At 42.8% G+C, this 23,146-nt stretch overlaps 1 protein-coding gene and 1 long non-coding RNA gene across 3 annotated transcripts in view; one reads left to right on the forward strand and one right to left on the reverse strand.

Annotated features, from left to right (window-relative positions):
* The first annotated feature begins 895 nt into the window (after positions 1-895).
* Positions 896-23,146, forward strand: part of TNPO1 (transportin 1) — a 79,189-nt gene continuing 56,938 nt past the window's right edge. The window contains exons 1-2 of one of the 2 annotated variants that reach the window (XM_042875232.1): positions 896-946; positions 21,805-21,918. In XM_042875232.1, coding sequence (XP_042731166.1) covers positions 938-946; positions 21,805-21,918 — 123 coding nt within the window. In that variant the 5' untranslated portion in view covers positions 896-937. Of the gene's footprint in view, positions 947-21,448; positions 21,559-21,804; positions 21,919-23,146 lie in introns of those variants that run through there. The other variant, XM_042875233.1, reaches the window with a different exon arrangement.
* LOC122182164 lies at positions 19,018-21,912 on the reverse strand. The gene is made up of 3 exons (XR_006179720.1): positions 21,775-21,912; positions 20,664-20,819; positions 19,018-19,199 (listed from the first exon to the last, which is right to left on the reverse strand). It is a non-coding gene; the product is annotated as an uncharacterized LOC122182164 (long non-coding RNA).

Below are 23,146 nucleotides of genomic sequence, written 5' to 3' on the forward strand. Positions count from 1 at the left end.
ACATGTGTAAGCACTATAAGTACAATGCAAGTAAGTCATCCATAATGGCAACATAATATGCTCTGAACACTAAGCATGAAGATAACATCTGAAAAAAAAATTAGGTCACTAACTGGACTGCGTGTGTGGGGCCTTTTAATAGCAGGAAGCACCTTGGGTGCACACACAGATCCTTCAGCAAGATCCTTCAGCAAGAGATTGTTGGCGCAGCACTGAAGTGTTAGTACTTGCTGAACACCAGGCAGCTCTCACGGGAAGCATGGAGCAGGTTAAGTGCTGCAGTGAGATGATGGAGCTGCTTATGTGTACAAACTCCTGGTGTTCCACCCAGTCAAGGATTCCAGTTTTCCTGTGCAATAACTAGCGTTAGAAAATGACCTTTAAAATAAATTAGCGCAACGTTTGGAAGCAGCCTGGCACAGCCCCACCAGGGCGCTCCCTGGAAGAACAGCCGGCTGAGTGCCTCTGGTAGCCAAGACAAAACGGCGGCGCGCACGGCCCAGAGCGTGCGTGCAGACAGCCGCGTCTGGACGAGCAGCGTGTGCAGGAGGCCGACGGCTGGGGCGGGGAGACCGCGAGCACACGTCCCCCGGCCGCCAGGCCTGCCTGCTCGCCTGCGCCCTCGGCGCGGCAGTACGGCGAGGCTGGGCGCGGCCGCGCGGCCATTTCGCTGCCGTCTCCATCCCGCCCCCCGGCCACGGCCGCAGGGAGGCCGCCGTCGCCATGGTTACCGCCCGGAGTCGCCCCCGCCCGCCCCCGCGCGCCGCGCCCCGCCTCCAGCCCGCCCCCGCCGGCCAATCGGAGGGGCGGCGGCGGCTGAGAGAGGTTCCCTTTGTTCAGCCATTTCGGGGTCCTTCGCGCTTTTGGGTGCGGAGCTGCGGAGGGAGAGGACCGGCCGCTCCCTCGCCACTCCCCTTCCCCGCCGCCGGGCTCTGGGATGGTGTGGGTAGGTGTGCGGGCTGCAAGGGGCGGGCTGGGACGTCCCATCGGCGGCCGCTGCCGGCGGGCGGGGGCTGGGGGCCGGGCCCGAGGTCGGGAAGCTGTGAGCGGGCTGAGGGGCCGCGGCGGGGTGTCGCCTCCCGCCACGCGGGCTTCGCGCCCCGCGAGCTGCGCTAGGCTGGGCGCCTCCCCCCGGAAACACGGCGGGTGCCGCTGCCCCGCCGCACCGCCGGGCTCCCGACACTGCGGCCAGCCGGGGAAGCCAAAGTTGGCTCGGAGGGAGCGACGTGGCTGCGTTTCGTGCCTCGGTTTCTGCAGGGCGTGGGCTGCGCGCTGCCCTCTGCCCGCGTTTGGCTAGGTGGGGGCTTCTCCTTACTTGCGTCTGCTCAAGGAATGCCAGAGGGAAAATATCTCCTTCCTCTGGGAAGGCCTTCAGATCAGCCGCCCCGATGGAGCTGGCGAAGCCCGCGTGGGCTGGCCGTGCAGCGGGCCCGAGTGCTTTCCGTGTCGCTATGAACGCCTTGCTTAGCTTGCAGGCTTCTGTTCTTCTGTCGTAAAGACAGTAATTCCTCTCTCTTGATTCTGGGCTCCAGAGCCAAGAGATCCTGCTGCGAAGGCTGTTCTGTGCCTTATGGCACTGCAGGTTCACAGCGTGTTTGCTTTCCCTCTTGCGTGTTTCAGTAGCCTTTAGTGCGTTGTATTTGAATACTTCGTAGTTACACTCAAATCCTTACAGCACCCACTGAACAAGAAGTGGACTTGTCTCCCTGTAGTGCATAGGTATATGAAAAGAACCAGAATAATCACATGCCCGAGACCGTGCATAGACCCTTTGGTAGAGCTGTAAAGTAAGCCCCTGTCACTAATCTACAGCCTCAGCTATGTTTAAAAATAACAGTATGTAGCCTGTTTCTAAAAGTTCTTGTTTCACATCTGCTGTGTGAATTGCGGTTATTTTCAAGCTGTATGTGGGAGGATGGAGGAAGGTTGCTCACAGTTGGAAATAACAGTTTTCTGTTTGATTAGAATTTCCCTGGAATACGTTTCTCTAAAATAGTTCATTCTCAAGGCAATATGTGCAAAGATAATTCTATAATCTGGCAAAAAAAAAAAAAAAAAGTTAAAAATACAATTTATTCTGCCATAAAGTAGGGAATCTGTGGTTGAAATTATTGACAAAGGACTGTGTTTACTATTGCTTACAGATAGAGATACGCATTTCAGTGATTTCAGAAACTGATACAGATGTATGCACAGCTGCTAAATTGAGCTAAACATGGCTTGTGACGGGAACACGAGAGTAACATTAGTTACTGTGTTTACCAATGCCTGACCTGCATTTTTACAGTACATAGTCTTTTAGATTCCAGTTTGGGAGCTCTTGTCTGTGTCATTATTCTAGAGAATGCAGCTGCGTGTGATTAATTTTGGGAGCTGGGCTACTTTGTGCATCCATCACCTGATTGCATAGAGCTGTCCAGCATACAGGCAGAGTTGGGGCATAATCCAGTCAGATTTCCTGCCAGATCCTGCTTTGGGCACACTGAGATGCCATGGCAATACAGGAAGGTAACAGGAGGCCCACTGTAATTCTTCATTGCAGCAGATAGTCAGAATCTACAGAGTGGAAAGATCAGGGCTGAAATCAATCCTGAGGTTTTATTTTTAAAGTATCTCATTGGTAGATATATCCTTCTGTAAAAGCAGTGTTGCTGCTAATGTATGAAAATTTGGGGCACAAGTTTGTGTATCTGGTATGCGCTGCATCAGTCTTGTTACTATTAGTGAAGTTTGTGCCAGTGATGTTCAGTGGGGTAGGATTTTTCTTTGATTTGTTTTTGAGAGAGCTAGCACTGTTTTTCTATGATCTTCACTCTTTAATTCCATTGTGACTTTGATTATTTTTTTTTGACCACAGAAATGAATTTTGTCAGTTGACTTAGTTCCAGATTCTATGAATGCTGAAATGTGTAACAGCATATTTTTGCATTTTGTGGGTTTTTTTTTTTACCTATTCTCCATCTTTCCACTATTTAATAGTATTGATTTGGATAATTAAGATTGAATTTCTGTATCTGCTTATGGATTTCACTCATCTGTATAGTATGCAAATGATATAGGGCCCACAATCAAAACTGCATATTCTTGTTTATATGCTGGATTTATGTATATGATATATACATGATAAGTCAGTGTATCTAAACAGTTGTTTGTGCATGTACATGTGGATGCAATGGATGGTGGCATCTGCTAATGTTCTTGAAAGGTGCCTTCTAAATGGCACTTTTATCCTCCAATGTGTGGTTTAATCAACTGGGGGGGGGAAAAAAAACAGTTAATTTGTCGTGGGCTGAATGTTTTAGAAACAATGAGGCTTTGTAGATGTGTGTGTTTTGGTAGTTTTTTGTTTGTTTTTACTGAATTAAATCTGACATAAGGCATAAAATCAAGTAAAACTCATTTAATGGAGTTTTACCTTTTAAACCTTGAGTATAGAGTAGAAAGCTACTGTTAAATGATTCTCTATTAAATAATTAAATTTTATATAAAGCTTTTCTTTACAAGCTTTTGTGAAATATTTTTGAATATACAGAACATGATATTTATAAGGAGCTGGATGTTAAGTGCTTTAATTTAAATAATTGATGCTAAACATAAAGCCAGAGGGAAAGACAAGACTTTTTTTTTTAATCAGAGTCTTAAAAATAGTGGGAAAGTAGGTACAGAGGTTCAGGAAAACTGTTACTATATGAAAATCTGAAAAGAAAATATTTGCAGAAATGGTGGAATAGCGCATTCCAGGGGTTTCCAAACGTACTTAGAGGGTATATTGTCATCAGCATTAATTTCTGTCATCCGGTATCATGTGGCTTTCTAACTGTGCAAAGCCAGTGTTCCTACTGTGTATTCCTGTCTTCCAAGCTAGGATTGCAGGCCACTACTTATGCTTACCTCCCCTGTCCATTCATGCACATGAAGATGTTTATGCTAAATTTAAACTTCATCTACTTCCTTTCTTTAACTCACACCCAGATTGCAAATCTTCACTTCCATCGAACACAAAGTGGAACCTTCCCTCTGTGCTTGTTACATCATTTATCTTGCTCTTCTAGCTTTGCCACGTCTTAGTATTCTTCCTTTAACCTGAATTGGAGGTGCCAGCTTGCAGACAGCAGAGTTGCTCATTGCTGTTGTGGGTGCTGGCCACAGCAGTCCCTAGTTGCCTCTACAAAGCCTTGGCAGGACACAGGATGCAGAGAGACTCCAGCCTTTTTGAGAGCACTGAGGGCCAGGAACTGCAGCTCAGCTTAACACTGAATAAAAAAGTAGACATGAGTGGTAGGTGTACTTCAGCTTGGCCACTTTTAGAGAAACAAGGAAAGTCAGCAGCAGACAAATGCAGGGGGCAAGAATCTAATTTTCATCTGAGGCTAAAAGCACTGATCTGCTTTTTAAACTGAAGAAACTTAAGTGCAAAGATGTAAATAGATATCTGTATTTCACTCAGTGGAACTTTAGTAAATTTGTTTTTTATCTGGTGAGACGGCAGCTTGAGTACTGTGTTCACTTCGAAGCCTCTCAAAAACAAAAAAGATGTTGAGGCCCTGGAATATGTCCAGAGAAGAGCAGTGAAGCTGGTGAGGACGCTGGAGCTCAAGCCTTATGGGGACTGGCTGAGGGAACTGGGTTTGTTCGATTTGAAAAACAGAAGGAGGCTTAGGGGAGACATTATTGCTGTCTGCATCTACCTTAAAGGAGATTGTGACAAGGTGGGTGTTGGTCTCTTTTCCCAGGTAGCTAGTGATGGGAGGTAGTGGCCTTAGGTTGTGCTTGGGGGGGTTCAGGTTGGATATTAGAAAAGATTTATTCTATGAAAGAGTGGTCAAGGTTTGAAGCAGACTGCCCACGGATGTGGTGGAATCACCATCCCTGGGAGTGCTCAAGAACTGTGGAGGTGTAACAACAAGGGATGTGGTTCAGTGGGTGTGGTGGATAGGTTGATGGTCTTAGATTAGCTATGAAATTGTAAAAGCTGGCCTATGAGTTTTTGATAGTCAAAGCTACTATTTTCACAACTGTCAAATGATAATTAGAAGCATTTAGTTCTAATATAAAAGCATTCATGCAGGGGGAAATATATCTTTTCATATCGTTTTCTTAATTCTTTTGTTTTATCGGTGGTAATTGAAATAGCAGAAACTGTAAGGAAATGTTTAAACAGAGATTTGTGATAAAGTGCTAAGTAAAAAGGTGAGGTGTTCTTTTTAATATTACACAGTAGAGAAGAATTTGATAAGTGTGATTGAAATTGTGTCAGAAGAAATTCTGAAAAAGAGGCTGTAGCATGGGCTTTTGAACTGTGGAACATCCATTAGAGCATCTCCTATCTCAAAATCAGAGGACATTTATCAGTGTGGTCGTATGTAGTATGATGTCCCCATTACAAGCTGATTCTTGCCTCTTCCAGGAAATAAGATGGTGTTAATAACTCACAACACTGTTGTAGCAGTATTGTATACATTAAATTGCTCAAGCCTAAGTAGATGCAAGATGTAAGTGAAAGCAAGCAAATGTATCCTTTTATTTAGTCAAGTGAGGCTATCCTGTCTTCACTTCAGGGAAATGTGTATTAGAGAAAGCTAGTATATATAGTACAGATTATACTCACTTTGTCATAAGCATGTGAGGGACTGAACTCCACTTTCCTGAGTTATTAATCCAAAATATATTTTTTAAGTAAAAGATTGGCAGAAATCCCCCCAAATTTTTTTTTTTCAATTGAGTAAAATATTTTACATTTAATTTTTAAAATGCAGTAGCTGTAAGTAAGAGGTCCATGTGTAAATAAAGCCCCTAACATTTTAGGCAAATGGAGGAAGTAAGACTTTTTTGCTTATGACTTGCAACTGAGTTACAAAAGAAAACACAAGTGTTCTGCATTGAGCAGTTACAAGGACAATGAGAGCTTTGAGTCAGAAACACAGTATCTGTAAACATTGCGCCTGTGGAGAATTTCGGTGTAGAATTTGAGGAAAAGCAGAAGGTATCTTGTAATGCCTTTTGTCTTATTACAAAGTATTTTGTATTATATATAATATGTACATTGTGTATATATATAATTAAAAAATGTATTTTTTTTTTATTAAGGGCACCAGAGAAGAAAATGTGCTGCTTTTAAGTAAGTTTATGCTTGAGGTGAAGACCATTAGTATCACCAGCAGGAAGGAAAAAAAAAAAAAAAAAAAAAAAAAAAGCCAAATTCTGCATCTTATTAGTATATAAGATCTATTTCATAGGCTGGAGATGATTATTTGTTCCGTTGTCTGTAGTCAACTTGATCAGTAAACTGATCATGATTTTTAACTCTTTGTAGTTCACTATTTTGTCTGGTGATTCCACTGTTATTAAGACAAAGATTATAGGTGGGATGCTAGCAGATCTATTCTGTGGAGGTGTTGAAGCTATTTTTTTTTTAAACTGAAAAACATATTAGAATAGGCCTTTAATAAGCTATTAAATGACCAGTGTATTTAAGGTAAATAACATTACTTTAAATCACAACTTTCTGAATAAATAAATTTCCTTTGAAAAAGGGAAAAAACAAAAACAACAACAACTTTAAAACCTCAATTCTTGTTTTGGTTACATTAGTAGTCACATTACAAGGAACTTCATTTACATATGTAGCTATTTAGGCTAATAGCTAATCACAGCTGGGATCTTTTCCAAATACTATTCTGAATTTTCCCAAGTGAATTTTAAAATTAAATGCCTGAATATTGATAACAACTGAAGTAAGAATGAAATTCCTCATCAAATTAATTTTATGTCTTCCAAATTTGCAAGCCTAACTGACTTTTCTAAACTGGTTGAGTAGTCTGTTAATTTTTATTGCTTCTAATATTTCTGTTTTGCCATGAAAGTGCTGTTTTTGAAGCAAAATGAGATAAAACTGCCGGCAGCAGAACGGTTGAAACTAGATGATCTTTAAGGGCCTTTTCAGCCCAGACCAATCTGTGATGCTGTGATTCTGTGAAAATGTTTGCTAAGGCGACTGGTAGCTTTTTGAGATCTATTTTTTGTTGTTGTTGTTGTTGTTGGGGCTGTATTATTCCCTAAGCATTTTACCTGACTATTCACACAAATACCTCTATGTAGGTAGAAACAGTAGTTTTGCCACTTTAATGTACAAGCTAATGCTTAGATACATTGCTTGCATTTCAGACTTGCTTATAGTATCTATTATACTGTTTTTTATTGCTTTGAAGGCTTGCAGTCTTACACATACAGTCATGAAAATGCTCTTTTGAAGAAAAGAAAAAAAAAGAATAAAAATGAGAGAATCAAGTTAAAAGTATACACTAAGAATTACGCATATATTCATATGCGTGTACATGTGTAATATACCTATTATGCATGGATTTTATTCCTGTATTTGTGCTTTTTTTAACTAGACAGTGTAAGGCTGTTAGTTACCATGTTTATTCAGTGACCTCTTAACACCTGTTGCTGAAAAGGGCCATGAAGATCTGTGTGGGATAATTATGTATGCTTTTGTCTGTGATGCCTGGCTTTAAGATGCAACAATTTGAATGTGCAGTTTAACTGAATGTCTAAGACTTGTCTTAAGTTTTGTCTTCAGGTGTCACATCTAAGAAAATTTAGAATGTCACTGAATATAATTGAATGGAAAAAGCTGAAGCATTTTTCTGTTGAAATGTCCACCTGTATTACAGATACACTGTGTATTTTTTTAATTGGAATAGTCTCCATTGTTATGCTGCTTTCCTTATTTGATCATTGTACCTGGTGAGCTTTATTGTTGTAATCAGAATTTCTAAATGAGATTCTCATAAACTAAATTCTAATAATGTTTAAATTTCTAAATATATTCTTTTATATTTGTCTGCTATAATTCCTGCTCAATAAATATTGAAGTGCATGGATACTACTGCTTTTTATATGAAATCGAGCTAGATTCAACTCTTAGTTTTATTGCCATTTTAAAATGCAGATATTCAAAAGAAATAACACAGAAGCAATTTAGTGATGATGGTGATCAGTTTTTACCTTAGAAGACAATAAATATCTGCAGTCATTTTTTAGATAGCCTGGTGAGATCAGCTAAGTTATTTTCTTACTTAAGAGTTTCACATCTTTGATTAAACAGGTTAGAGCATCGTTCCCTTTGTTTATGTGTATAATTGGATTAGCTAATTCTCCTTGCCTATGTTCATGGCATGACTTTGTCATCTTTTGGAAGGAACTCCACTCCAGTTCAGTAATTATTTGTTTGTTCTTTTCCAGGAGTATAGGATTTCAGTATGTTTATCTGACTTTAGAGGCTAGAAAAGGTCAGACAACTACTGGGACTCACAGGCAAAAGATTGAGTTTCTGTTTTGGGCATTTCCAGTGGGTCTCCCTTTTCTGCGCCTGCCAATTTATATGTGACTCCTGTTTGTCCCTGTGTAGGACAGATATCAGCTTGCTAGAGTGATACAGGTAGAAGCCTAAATATTTTCATTTCCTTGCAACTTTGAAACCTTAGATAAATTGCACAGTAAGTGATTAACAGAACGTGATTACATAAGTAAATCATCAGTCATCCAGAGAACAAAATATTATAGCTTTCTAGGAAAATTATCAGTAATGCTGGTTTTCTCTACGGTACTGTCTGTAGTGCAGATATCTCCAAAGCACTGTCATGGTGCTACCACCATTGTACAGTAGTGGTGGTTTTACATGCAATGGTATGTTTTGATGTGCAATCTGTTTGAGAATGTTTTTAAAAAAGTGTAGAGGAAAAAAAGGGGGAACAAGGGAAGGAGATTTTTTTTTTTTTTGTACTGAATTCTGTGCATCCTGGATGAAACACATTTTGTCAGGAAGTAAAAATAAAGCACTAACCATGTCGTTGTGTCCCAGAAACGCTTCTGCCTCAACCCTTTACTTGAATTCCCAAGGTTTACTAAATTCCAGAATTCCTAGCCTGAATTTTGGCTGGACAAGAGTCCTCACTTCTTTGAGACATACTTTATGACTGGTGCCAGTGCACGCTGTGAGAAGACAGTAGTCTGATTTTAAATATTGTAAAATAAATATTTCTTTAAATCAGAACACTGAAAACCTTAACTTTATGTATTTTGCTTTAACTTTGCATTATGTTTGTAGTTTTTTTTTTTTTCTCAAATTATTCTCTCATTAAGCATTAAAGTATACAAATAAATACACTGCTGCTAGCAAAAAGGCCTCTTCCTTTATGTATTTGTTTGGTGTTTAATTAGATTTATAATCTTTGACATTTCTTATATAAAAATATAAGTATGTTTCTACGGAAGGATATTTGTGGCCCTTAAGCTGTAGTTGTGCAAAAATATTTGAACTATTTTGGTTAAACTGACTTAAGATGGATCCATGATTTTTATGTTTTTTGCATTAAGATTTCCTCATTAATTGAAGTATATGTTAATGGTAGTTAGAAAACAGGTGTGATCTGTTTTGTCATGGTACAAATGTAGCTTAAAAACAGAGTAATTTAGTTGGGTTGTCAGGTTTGCTTGGTTTAAAAACAACGAATGACGTGGTTTTAAAGAAGCAATTCACTGCCTTCAGATTCAAGAACTTCCCCAGACTTGGCGCGGTGCCATAATGAGGGCTGCAGTCCTTAGGATTTGCTGTGGTGTGCTTTTTCTCTGCTGTCTGAGCGGGAGAGCACTTCCTTTCGGAAAGTTTTTGAAAAAGGAGAGATGTCTGACACATGGCTACGTCACAAGAACTCCCACAAAGGCCCTATCTGTCATAGCTGAACCGGTCGTAAAGGAACAGTGTACCATGAAGTCTCTCGTTCCATTACTCTTTGAAATAGATCTTGTCTGTTACAGTAATGAGTGGGGCTTGTTATGCAGGGCAGAGCCTTCCATTTTGACCTCCTCGTTCTTAGTAATTCTTTGTTTTCTAGACTTTCAGAAATCCCTTTCATGTTAGTCAGTTAAAGAGGTTAATGAAGGAAATCTAAAGTACAATTTGGAGAAAGAAGCTCATGTCCTGCAGGGAGAAGGAGGGAGGGGAAGAAACAGATGGGTCTTGTTTTATTGTATGCTTCAGCTGATAGATCTGACATCATCTGTCACAAATTCAGGAGGTGATGGTTTTCTCAAACAGCTGTTCAGTCAGTTTAAGATTTTTATGACTATTAGGATTTAGAGTTAAGTACACAGTATGTATGTTTACAGTGAGGGAAATCAATAGCAAGATAAGCATTCTCCGTTTGGTGTATCTAGCTACAGAAATGAAATAATAGCACAATTGAAGAGATAATGCCTCTAAATGTACCCTTTCTCCAAAAGACTAGTTGATCAAAGGCATTTCAAATCAAGAGACTTTTGCAATTTTTCACTATGCCTACCACTTTTTCAGTCAGTTGGAGTTTTTAATTAAAATGATAAGAGCAGTGTTTCATAGAATTATCGGGGTTAGAAAATACCTTTATGATCATCTAGTCCACACATCAACCCATCACCCATTCCCACTAAACCACACCCCTCACTGCTCATCCTATCAAAGTAGAATTCAAAGCATTCCTAATGATTTCCAAGTTGATGAAAACTTAATAGGTTTCTGTCTCTGCAGCTGATTATGCCATATGATATGTAATTGAATCATCTTCAACAGACTATTTTCAGTTCTTACTTGAATGTGAGCTGGTGTTGCGTGTTGATGTTTCTAAGACAAAAAAGTCTAAAGTCATGAAATGTTCATGCATGCTGTGCCCAATCATTTATATGCATAGCAGTGTAGCATTTTGACTCCCTTTTATATATGGAAGGTGTATTCCTCTGTCCTTCTGTGCTTGTTGAATACATGAAGAATAGTCAGAGGTATCCATTAAATAGAGGAACATACTCTTGTCTGAAGGGTGGAATTACAAACTGTCAGGTTATCATCCAAGTGCAAGATCCAGCGCCTGAGTTGTGGCAGTCCCAAGCACAGATACGGATTGGGTGGGTAATGGCTTGAGAGCAGCCCTGAAGAGAAGGGTTTGGCGATGTCTGTTGATGAAAGACTCAACATGAGCCAGCAATGTGCACTTGCAGCCCAGAAGGCCAGTTATGTCCTGATCTGCATCAAGAGAAGCATGACCAGCAGGTCGAGGGAGGTGATTCTGCCCCTCTACTCTGCAGTCGTGTGACCCTTCCTAGAGTACTCCATCCAGTTCTGGAGCCTCCAGAACAAGAAGGACATCAAACTATTGGAGAGGGTCCAGAGGAGGCCCGTGAAGGTTATCAGATGGCTGGGGCACCTCCCCTATGAGAACAGGCTGAGGAAGCTGGGGCTTTTCAGCTTGGAGAAGAGAAGTCTCTGAGGAGACCTCGTAGTGGTCTTCCAGTACCTGGAGGGGGCCTACAGGAGAGCTGGGGGGGATTTTTTATAAGGGCATGTAGCAACTGAACAAGGGGAAGTGGTTTTAAACTGGAAGTAGCTATTATTTCCTTATAGTGAGACTTCATCTCTAGAGGTGCCCTTTCATTCTGGCCTTTCTCTGGAAAGAGGATTCTTCTGATGTTAGAACTAAATGATCTTTAAGGTCCCTTCCAACCTAGGCCATTCTACGATTCTAGATATTACAAAGACATTCTTTACTGTGAGGGTGGTGAGGCTTTGAGTAATCTGGTTTAGAGGAATGTGTTCTGGCCTACAGCAGGAGAGTTAGAACTAGATGATCTTAAAAGTTCCTTCCAACCCAAACCATCCTATGATTCTATGATCATACACACAGTTTTTTATCTGCTCAGTGGGATTCTGCAGTGCAGACCTCTACAGATATCATCTGTAGAAATAAATATTGTTCATCTTTGAGGAAAAAAGCCCACAGAATTGTGTCAGTGATGCCAAAATGTGAGCCTGCTCTGTGTTTGCTGAAAACAACGGTCTAGCAGATTGTCTAAGTAGCTTCATTATCATAAAGGCAGGTACTATCAGATGAAGCCCAAGCTCATATTCCACGGAGAGCAAATCATGTTAGACATTTACCTCTAATACTGAAATGTCTAGTGTTAAAGGAAATTTTTGTTTTCTTCATTACAAAGTGTTGTATTATGAGATTAATTGCATGCGTACACAATTTCTAGTATGACATGCAATATAAGACAAAACCAATTATATCTGGAAGTGTCTCAATGGGAAGCTAACATGACTTCAATTAGCTTCTTCAGCTTCTTACTGTATTGTAGGCCTACCAGCTGCAGGGAGAGAATGAAGAATGACAGTAAGAATGGAAGTCAAATAACTGCCCAAATCTGAAGTATTATCTGAAAGTCTGATAATCATTGATCAACAAAAGGAGATTCTTAGTTCAGTACATTCTACTTTTTTTTTTTTCCTTGACTTGAGCCCATGGCTTACAACTGTATGTTGGATCATGTTAGATTTTTCTTACAGTCCACTAGTGGATTTCCTTCAGGAACTGTCTTACCTTCCTCTGGCATGAAGAATCTATGAAAAAAGCATGTTTCTTATGTCCCTAGTTACTAGAAGGACTATCACTCCTGCACATAGGAACTTAATACCATCTTTTGGAGAGTGATCATCACATAACTTCATTTTGTACAGTAGAATTAGTTAGTGCTGCATTGTTGCATACTTGTCCACAAATACAAATCATTTTGAGATCCCATCTTAAAAATATTTTGCTAAAGTTTCTTCAGATTTCTCTTTAAAACAATCTATCAATCTACTATTATTCTGTTGTAATTACCAGTAGACTCTGGAAAAGTAGAAAATTAACTTCCAAGACATTTCAGAAATGGACAGGAAAATCCTTCCAAGACTGTCTTTCTGTCTATCTGCTCAGTAATCTCTGGACCTTCACAGGGTCAAGCAATCCTCTTAAAACTGTTCAAGTAAATAACTGCATGATAAATACTAATCTTCTATCATGTGGCTGAATTCAGGAACACTGCAAGAAATGTTTTAGAATGAATTCTCCTTTGGTACATTCAATTTGAGGACTACCAGCATGTAGTTGTTTTTTTTTTTTTTTTTTTAGTGAAAGCTTAAGATGTGTCTCCAGGCAGAAGATATTGCAAAGAAATGTAATGATAGCTATTTGACATGAGCTCCTTTGTATAGACACTTTTATTCTGTATTATGAGAGGTTTTTTCCTGCTTAGTTTAATCCACATCATTCTTAGACTGAAATAGGAGGGTTTTATACATAGGGCTGTTATGGAAAATCATTTATTTTCTCTATGCATACAGATCTTCTACAAATAGAGGTACAGAGAGACACTATAAGCTGTCTATGTGGAAACTTGGGAGCCTAGATTGTGGCAATGGATTGGATGATTGATTGCCGTTATTAAATATCAGCTTTACAGATAGCAGTGCCTGTACTTTGTGACAAGAAGAAAGGTAACTTGTTAGAATTCTCTGCCTAAAAGGGGAAAAAATACAACAACACAGGATTTCTAATGTAGTAAAATTAAAGACAAGGAAATACTTTGTAAGTTCTAAAGTGGCTGAAGCTGTCAAAAAATAATGTGAAATTAGGACAATGGAGTAATTTTCATTAGAGAATATTTGAAATCAGTTTTCAAACTGCTAGTAGCAATAAATTGCAGTTCCCAAAGATACAGCTTGGTGGCTAAGGTATTTGAGGGATGTGATATCTTCCTACTAGTTCAAATCTTTTTTGGCTAGGTGTCAGCAGGGATTTGTACCAGAGTCTCCTATTTCTCTTTTCAATGTGCTGAGACTGCTGGAATGGTGGGGGAGGTATTCTGTTAAAAATTTCCCAGATATTGGCACTGCCTATTTTTGTATTTGAGGCATTAATGTCAATTATTTTACAAAATACTGGTTAGGAAATAATTTCTAATTCAGTTTCCCACTAATATCTGTTCATAACACTATGGAAGACAATACCAGATTAAAAGACCTAGTGCTAAGTACACTGTAATGTGGTGGCAAAGAAACTTACAGAAAAGTTTAGATTCGTTACCCTAGAAAAAAGAATGAGTTGAAGCCTGCCTCATGCATTAGTAGCCAGTACTCTTAAGTACTGGATTTTGAATGAGATATGTCACAAAAGTGACTCAAGGCATTTTACAGATGTAGAGGAAACAAGACCCAAAGGCAAATGTTCAAACCTTCTACTGAAGTTTAGCCACGACCACAGGACCGCTGCTCCATCAGGAGATGAGAGGCAGCGCCCTCAACCTGCAGTGGCTCCCACCCCCAGCCACACGCGGCGCACACACCTGGTCCCACTCCTGCCCAGCCCCAACCCCACAGACCCAGACCGTCTCCCCTGGGCCACGCACAGCGCAGCTCCCGGCGTGGGGTGGGTGCAGCCCTGGGCAGCTCCGGCCCTGTCTGTGCTCCTGCACACCTTGCTCTTCTGCAGAGCTGAATTTTTCTCAAAACAGTACTGCAGGTGTTTTGTTGAATGAGCAGCGTGTTGTTCTCTGTATATCCTGTGAAAGTGCTCAGGCCTGAGATTACAGCTCTGGTGGTGACAAAGTCAGTGTCTGTCTCCTAGAACAAACAGCACTTCTCTTGCTGAGCAGGGCAGAACAGTTAGCCCTTTCCCTGCAGTCCCCCCCATTTCTTGTAGCCATCCAGGCCTACGCCTTGGAAAACAAATTCTTGATCTGTTGTGCGTTTGCTATCTAGCTGCTGCTGCAGGTCTAGAGGTCACAAAATCTCTTTGCTTCTGCAAGTTTCCTGTAGCATAGCAGATATCAAAAGTGTATTTCAGGTCCAAACTTTCATTCCTTATGCTTCCCTGCAGGCTTCTGTCAGGGCTATCAGCTCAGCTGCTCAAGTAGTTGATCTGATAGAAATAGACTGTTACTACTATCTAATTCTGAGTCACAGTGTCCTGCTCTGTAACTCACTTTCTTTCCTGATCCAAAGATGTTCCATCTACAGAAGTCAAGTCTGGAGCTGGCAGAGAAGAGAGAGGCTCTATCAAGAAGCACAGTGGCAGAACAAAGAGTAATGGCTTTAAATTAAAAGAGGGTAGATTAAGGTTAGACAATAAGAAGAAATTCTTAATTCAAGTAGTGAAGCACAGAAGCAGGTCACCAAGAGAAGTTGTGAGTACCTCATCCCTGGAAGTGTTCAACACCAAGCTGGATGGATCTTTGAGCAGCTTGATTTCATGGAAGTTGCCTGTGCGTGTGCATAGCAAGAGTTTTGATATTAATGATCTTTAAAGTCCCTTTCAACCAAAACCATTTTGTGATTCTTTACCTATAAGGTCTGCTTTTATCTTTTCTTGGTCTTGTGTGATCTCTCTGCAGTCATGATGTAATTCTCCTTCATCTGGTAATGGTAACAAGGCAGCTGTGATCAAGGCACTGCATCTTCTCCAGAGGATTTTCTCCTCTCTGCAACAACAGCAATAGGTACTTCTGGAGACTGAAAAGTCAAAACCTGTGATAATTCATTTAGTTAACTCAGTTCAACATTATGTGGGTTATTTACAATCAGTGGATGTCCTAATACAATCTTCTGATGTTTTTCTACCATTAATGCTGCTGAGGCTATCATTCTAATACATCTCTCTTTCCTTTTTGTAACTGGGAGCTTGAGGGTTGAATGATAGGCAGCTGGGTGCTTCTGCAAAGTTTGTGCAAAGACCCCACAGGCAGTAGCCTTTCAGAGAAAAGTAAATGGAATGGTTTATGGTAATTTGATATCACAAATGTGGGCGCTGTCACCAAAACTTTCAACATTACAAATGCTTTCTCCCATGTCCAAAGGCCATTTCAGTGGCTCGTGGGTGTCTGTTTTTGACAAAGCCACCAGTACTGCAGCTGTTTCTCTAAAGGCGTTTGCTGGAGTTTGCATAACTACAGCTCTTAAAAGTGTTCCACACTGTTTCTTTGTTACAGGCTGAAGCATATTCTGAATGGTATTCATTCACTTATTAGGTATTTTCCTGCCTTTTTCAGGTAACACATATCCTGTATATTTCACTTTGTCCTTATAAAAGTGTAATTTAGCTGGGGAAGCTTAGCCGTCCTTTTCAACAGAAGGGCACAGTAAAAAGTCTTTGTATTTTTTCAGATTTGTTTTACCTGTGATTTGAACCAGCAATTAGCAAATGATCAGCATATTGATTGCACATAATTATTTAGTAATTCAGTACACTACCAGTGTAAGATCTTTGGAAATACTGGAGATGATCCTACAAATGCTGGTTCATGTCATTTTTTGCTCCTCCCAAGACAAGGGAATTATATGTTAAAAATCATCTTGCAATGAAATACTAAAAGAAGCTGCATGGAAGTAAATTACAGAAAAATATCTTACAATTTTCATTATCAAAGTTTTCTAGTTATAGATCATGGACTACTGAGAGAGATATTACTCCCCATTTGTTAATTGTTTTTAGGTGTTAGACAAATCTTGAAAACTGTCTTTCTCTCTGGGCCAAGATTTGGCTTCTTTGTGGTAATAATGGTGTGTTACAAGGAGTGAAAATTACCACCTTCAAAAACTCAGTCATTGGCCACGTTTTCCCCTTCAGCTCTTGTGACAATGGATATTCCTTTAAGAAGAGAGATTCCCCTGCTTTCATTTCCAGTGTAAATGGGGTTGCTGACTTTAATAGTTTCTCATTTTTTTAACACCATACCCACGAAGATGTCAGTATGTCTTTTATCTCCTGAGGGATTTTGTTTATTTTCTTCTGATCTACAACCATCGTTACTTTTGAATCTATTGCAAGTTTTTGAGTTATTCCTTCAGGGATACATACCAGTCCTGCTCACAGTTTACACAGTAAGTCCAACTGTAATAAATTTGCAGGTGCTAATTTTCATTTAAAGTGATTATGTGCTGACAGTAGACTGTCTGTTTGTAGCATCACTTCTACCTGTGAAACATATCTCTGCTTTCCTTATATACCTACTACTACTTTACATTTCCTTTATCTTTGAGCTCACTAGGAAATTGGTTAGGGTGGAGTTAGTTGTCCCAGTATCAACTAAACTGTGTATAAACCTTATTTCAAATGTTTAATATTTGTTCCCAGGATCTTCCTGGAACGTGTATTCCTGTGTTTGTTTCCTCTGCTGGAGGCTGGGGACCTGGAAGTTGTGCACAACTTCTTCATCTTGTGCCCTGCCCTATTGGGCTTCCCTAAACTGTGGTCTCCGTCCCCTTTTCAGGGTAACTGGACATTCTCCTCTCCAGTGCTGTGATTGCTTGCAATGACTGCAATAGCTCTCTGGTCTTAACTGATCTCTGCTATGATCTCTGCTTTTCTGATTTCTGTTGCTTCTTTGCCTCCCCTAGTAAGGCTGCTGCTAGAAAGCTTGCCTTTTCCTTCTGATTCCTTTTTTGACTAGCTTTGTCCTCATCGCTTTCATTATATACAAATGTTTCTGTGTTCATTAGTTCTCTGATTGATTTACATTGTCATCCTGGGAAATGTTTAGTAAAAGATTTCTTGATGTTGAGGCTGCTTGATCGACAAACAGTGAGGGTGTATTTTGTCTGCTTAGGTTCTATTCCTGTATTCGCAGCTGTTTCTCCAACCTTGTTAGAAAAGCCAAGGGGTGTTCCTCTAACTCTTGATGACAATCTGTTAACTTTGTCCAATTTAGCACTCTTTATCTTGCTGCTTCTGTTGCAGACCCTAGCACATTTCTGCATGTTCTAAGCATATCCACCCCTGCCTGTGTCTCAGTTTCAACCTGATTCTTGTTCTGGCGTCACTGTTCAGTCATCTTGGGCTGCAGTCTGGTCTCTGTTCTACAAAATTAAGATTATTTCATTTGTAGTAAACGTAGCGTCTAACGACTGACAGATGTCCATCCATGTCAGACCGTATGCTCTAAATATACTTCTAATCATCTGTAATATTTTTTCAGGGTCCTCCTGTAACCGTGGCATTTGCTGTTGTCACGCCACTGAGCCTGGTGGACTAAAAGGCACAAGCACCCTGTGCACTGCTACCACAGCCCTGGTTTGGGCAGAGGGCAGACTACCTCCTTTAACAAACTTTAGCGGAGCTCTGCAATGTGATAAGCAGCCAGGGGTGCAGAAGAGGGGAGGAAAAAGAATCCAGAGGCAATAGCAGCACAGCAGGAGCGCTGTCAGCTTTAGCAATTGGTGGAAGTCCCCTAGATGGAAGGACATAAGGTGACATCATTTTCATGTTTCCATTTGACTTAAATAGACCTGTTTGGTTCAGCAGCTCTGTCACAAAATTGGCTTGGGACAGTCTGCAAATATGGAAGAAACAAGACCCAAAGGCATATGTTCAAAATTTCTGCTGAAGTTTAGCCACGACCACAGGACCGCTGCTCCATCAGGAGATGAGAGGCAGCGCCCTCAACCTGCAGTGGCTCCCACCCCCAGCCACACGCGGCGCACACACCTGGTCCCACTCCTGCCCAGCCCCAACCCCACAGACCCAGACCGTCTCCCCCGGGCCACGCACAGCGCAGCTCCCAGCGTGGGGTGGGTGCAGCCCTGGGCAGCTCCGGCCCTGTCTGTGCTCCTGCACACCTTGCTCTTCTGCAGAGCTGAATTTTTCTCAAAACAGTACTGCAGGTGTTTTGTTGAATGAGCAGCGTGTTGTTCTCTGTATATCCTGTGAAAGTGCTCAGGCCTGAGATTACAGCTCTGGTGGTGACAAAGTCAGTGTCCGACTTCTAGGACTGATAGCTCATTCCTTGCTGATCAGGGCAGTTCTGCCTTATCTTGCAGATAGCTTCTGTATCCTTTTATGAGAAATGACTGAAAGGTGTCATTTTAGCCTGACCCACTAGTCAAGCCTGATGGAGGAAGGGTATTTTTGGCAACAAAACAAAAAATAAAATCGTACCTCTGCACTCTTTGTAGATATTCAAATATAAGAAGGTAAATGTTATCAAGAAAGATTAGACTAACTCAGTATTTTGGTTGTATTTTGGTGGGGTTTTGTTTTGTTTGGATATGTTACTTTTTAATAATACAATTTGTTTTGATACCACTGGATTATGTCTAGAGTGCATCTGAAGCTTGGATAGAAACATAGAAATCAAATTTTGGCTTCAGTGTTTGTGCTAATCTCCTGTCTTTGGTGAGCTTCTGTCTTGTTAATGTATGTAGATGTGGTGTTTCAAGTTTATTTCTGGTGCTTTCCACTGATTGAGTGGGATGAAGTAGGCCATCATATGTTTTGATGGATAACTTTCATTCCTGTGACTACATTTTAACACTGATTCTGAATTTCTGTCTGGAGGGAAGGAAGCAGGTCCTAGGAAACAAAACAGAAAAATTAACGGAAAGAAGCATTTTTCTCACTTTTTCAAGAATATTCTTTGCTTTCAGTCGGTGTTTTTGTCTTCACTTAGTTAACTTATTTTCTTCTTGCCTGCTTCCTCATAGAACTGAAAGGATTAGAAATGGGTAAGAGTAACTTCATGGTGATGATCACAGAAAGAAAGTATACAGCAGGTCTTTGCTTTGATACCTATATTGACCAAATAGTTCCCAGTGGCAAAAGATCCTCTACAAGACCTAAGGAGGAACCTACCCTTGAGGGCAAACATATAAAGCTTTCAGATGACTCCTCTGATTGCAGCTCCCATTTCTAGTTTGAGTTTTAGGCTTTTTTTCTCTCTTTTCTACAGCAGAAAGACATGGAATTAATTCTGGTCATGTTCTTATGTCAGTTTTTCTTAGTTACAGACCCACAGCCTGCTTCTCTTGTTTTTTTCCTGTTGTCTCTCAGCCTTCCTTTGTAGTCTCTTCCCTTGTTTTTCATGTTTAATCAGATTTTTGTCTAGTGCATTTGGGTTTCCTGATCAAATTAGAACGATGTAATCCTTGTGTCATACATTCTGAACAGCAACTTTTGAAGCTGTAATCAATTTCACCCAAATTTGACAGTGAGCCCAATGTTTCAAAGATTCTGAAACCTTCCTAGTAAGGCAGCAGTTTGGGGAATGAGACTGAAATGAGCATTTTGTTGGTTTGTTGGACCTCATCTTTTGTTTGCTTTAGTTGTGTAAGCATCACTATAAGCTGCACGTATGTTGTGAACCACAAGCATAGTTTTTAACAGCCTGAGTCTTTGCTTGAGACCTTTCTGTGCCAGAGGGAAACTAATGGGAATTCTCACAGATTACAAAAATCTCCAATAAACTGTTGTGCCCATCCTTCCCTAGTAACTGGTGGCAAGCCTTTACTCTCCCATTTTAGTAACTCTAATTTGTAGGCATCTCAGTCTGATAAGCTCCCAAGAGGTGTGCTGCTTTAGCAATTGTTCTCCCTAACAGCCTTGTGGCAACTGTGCCAATTTTTTAAGCAGAAGATACTTAGAAACACGTTTGGTTTCTGTCTTTGTTGCTGTTGTTCTAAAATTTATTTATGCGCTTTGCAAAGACTTTGTTCTCTTGCATGCTATGCTGCATATTTTTCTGCTGTTTAGCTTTTCCTGATTCTTATTCCAATGTGCATGCATTCATGATTGATTGAATACTGCCCTCATTATCCAGATACGGAGATGCTGTAAGTACACTTATGACAGCCTGCTTTGCTATTTTGATAGACTGTGTTGGGGTGCTAGTTTAGGCTACTGCAAGGGTGGTGGCTGACTGTAATAGGAGGAAAGCTTGTCCAAGACACAGCATCTGAGACTGGACAGCTGATTGTAATTTAAATACTGTTTTAATGAAAGCTTTGGGGTGGCAAGACAAGGAGTTTCGCAGCAAATTACCTGGGGTATGCAGCAGTCAGAAATATTCCATCCTCTGTGCCTCTGGGCAGTTACCACTATGCTGTGTGCCAGCAGCACTCATACCCAGTGTTGTGCTAAGTGAGTTTCCGTTTCTAGTTTTCCGTTAGACAAGCAGGATGCTTACAAACACGATGTCTGAAAATAAGATTGTACAAGCTGAGGAATTGTTTTTCATTTTCATGTTTTAGATCACATTCAAGTCGTGTGTGTTTGTATTTTGGCCATTAGCATATGTATAACCGATATAAATAGTGATATGTATGGATGTTAATACATATATAAATTGCTAATTTTGACCTCAGATCTCCGCTGATTTTGAGGCTAACGATAAGATATACTTCGTATTCAAGGGGTTCGCTTCGTGTCTCCCTCCCCCGTTCCCGCCTGGTTGGCCCTACTCCCTCTTCGCACGTCTAACTGCGAACGTAGCCGGCGCGAAACCAAGTCACGTAGCAGAAAGCAGATGGCGGGCAGGTACCCCGTCCCTCGCTGCCAGCTCCGCTTTCTCGCCTCGCCTCTCCTTCCTCCGTAGGCGGCCGCCTCCCGGCCCGCCGCCAGCCGCGGCTGTCCCGTGGGGCCGGGCTCCGCCATCCCGCGCGCCACGAGGCTGCCGGGGCTCTCCCTCCTCGCCGTGCAGGGCTTGGGGCCCCTACGCGGTGCCGGCCGGGACTGAGGCGGGCCGTGTTTTTTCGCCGGCAGGCTCCTGGCGGCGTGGGACGCACAGGGGGAAGGCTGACGGCGGCGCCGGCGGGCCCGAGGCAGCCCGGGCGGGCGGAGGCGAGCCCAGCACTAGGACCCAGAAGACGCGCGGAGGCTCTGGCAAGATTACAAATTGGTCGTGACTCAGTCTGTCGGCGGGTGGCGAAGGGAGCAGGTCGGTGCCGTCCGCCCGCCCGTTGCGGGGCCGCGCCGGGGCTTAGGGCTGGCGGGGCGGTTGGTGGCCGCGAGGGCGGTTGGCGCTCCGTACGACGCCCTGCCTCCGTTCTCGTCTGCCTGTCCGTCCGTCCGTCCTCCCGCCCGCCCTTCCTTCCCCTCCCCTTCCCTCCCTCCCTCCCTTCCTCCCGCGGCCTGGCCCTGCTGCGCCGCTCACCGCGGCCGCCTGTTGTCTACTGTTTTCCAGGCAGCCAAGATGGAGTACGAGTGGAAGCCCGACGAGCAGGGGCTCCAGCAGATCCTGCAGCTGCTGAAGGAATCGCAGTCCCCGGACACCACCACGCAGAGAGCCGTGCAACAAGTATCCTTGGCCGGGGCCTGCGCCGGGCGGGGCGGGCGGGGCAGAGCGGTGCAGGGCAGGGCAGAGCAGAGCGGGACGGCAGCCGCGGCCCGGGCGGGTGCCGGGGGAGCCGGGCGGGGAGCGCGGCCCGGGGGGCGGACGGGAGGGTCGGGACGGGACGGGACGGGACGAGGCGGCGGCCGGGCCTGCCCTGCCCTGCCCGGGGTCCGCCGCGATGCGGTGGGCCGAGCCTCCGCTGGAGCGGGCGGCCGTGGCGCGGCGTTTGAACCGCCGGAGCGGCCTGCGGGGCCGTAGGGCCGCCGGGCACCTGTTGCGAGCCCGAAGCCAAGGGCCGCTTCTGCTTTTTAAAGCCCTCGCTCTGGCGCGACCGCTTCGGCGTCAGCCGCTTTACTGGGTTACCCCGCGCTGGGCCGCTGCCAGCGCCGGGCCGCGCCGAGGCGGGCGTGCGGCCCTCGCTGCGGCGGATCCCGCCAAGAGCACCCGGTGCCGCGCCGCCTCCCACGTAGGGCTGCCCGCCGGCTCCGAGGCGCGGCGGGGCCTCCCGAGCCCGTCCCCCGCCGGGGCTTGAGGCAAAAGCCGGCGCTATGGGCGGGAGGGCCCCCGCCGGAACCGTCGTCGGCGTGCTCTGGGCGGCCTGCAGCCTCTGACGCTACGCACTTTGCTGCGGGTGGGGACGTTCCTGCCTGCCGGCAGCCCGAGCCGTCGTCGTTAGACTGTGAAATTGGCGAGAAGGGGTGATTGTCTGTCTGCTTCTTCTTGGGCCGATTCGCAGCTCATTTTGTGTTAGTTGTTTGTAGTGGAATTTGTTTCTGATTCTTTTTTCTGCCCATCAAGTCCCTTGGTTCTAGAAATGATGAAATGGCACGGTTTTAAGGAACAAAGAAGAAAATTTAAGCGAAGACTTAATAGAAACGTGGCTCTTGAAAAATATCTGTTGTTTCCTGAGTTGGTTGTGTAAGTGCTTTGGAAAACCAGGGAGTCCTACTGGCATTCTCTGAAGGATATGAGTTCATTATCGTGATCTCTTTTTGCTTAAGGCATGTGCTTCAAGGTCTTTGCAGACTGCATCAGAATTCGTTAATGTAGGTAAGAAGAGATGTACATAAGGTTATTTTTTAAAATGAGTCTATCCTGAGGCCAAATTTACTCAACCCATAGGCTTTGCTAACAGATGCAGTCAGATGTGGTACAGCTTCTGTTATTGTTTAAAAAGTGAAGTTATTTTTCA

The sequence above is a fragment of the Lagopus leucura genome, unplaced genomic scaffold (genome assembly GCF_019238085.1).
Source record: "Lagopus leucura isolate 7727_CA_CO unplaced genomic scaffold, USGS_WTPT01 Super-Scaffold_100014, whole genome shotgun sequence".
Taxonomy (NCBI): Eukaryota; Metazoa; Chordata; class Aves; order Galliformes; family Phasianidae; genus Lagopus; species Lagopus leucura.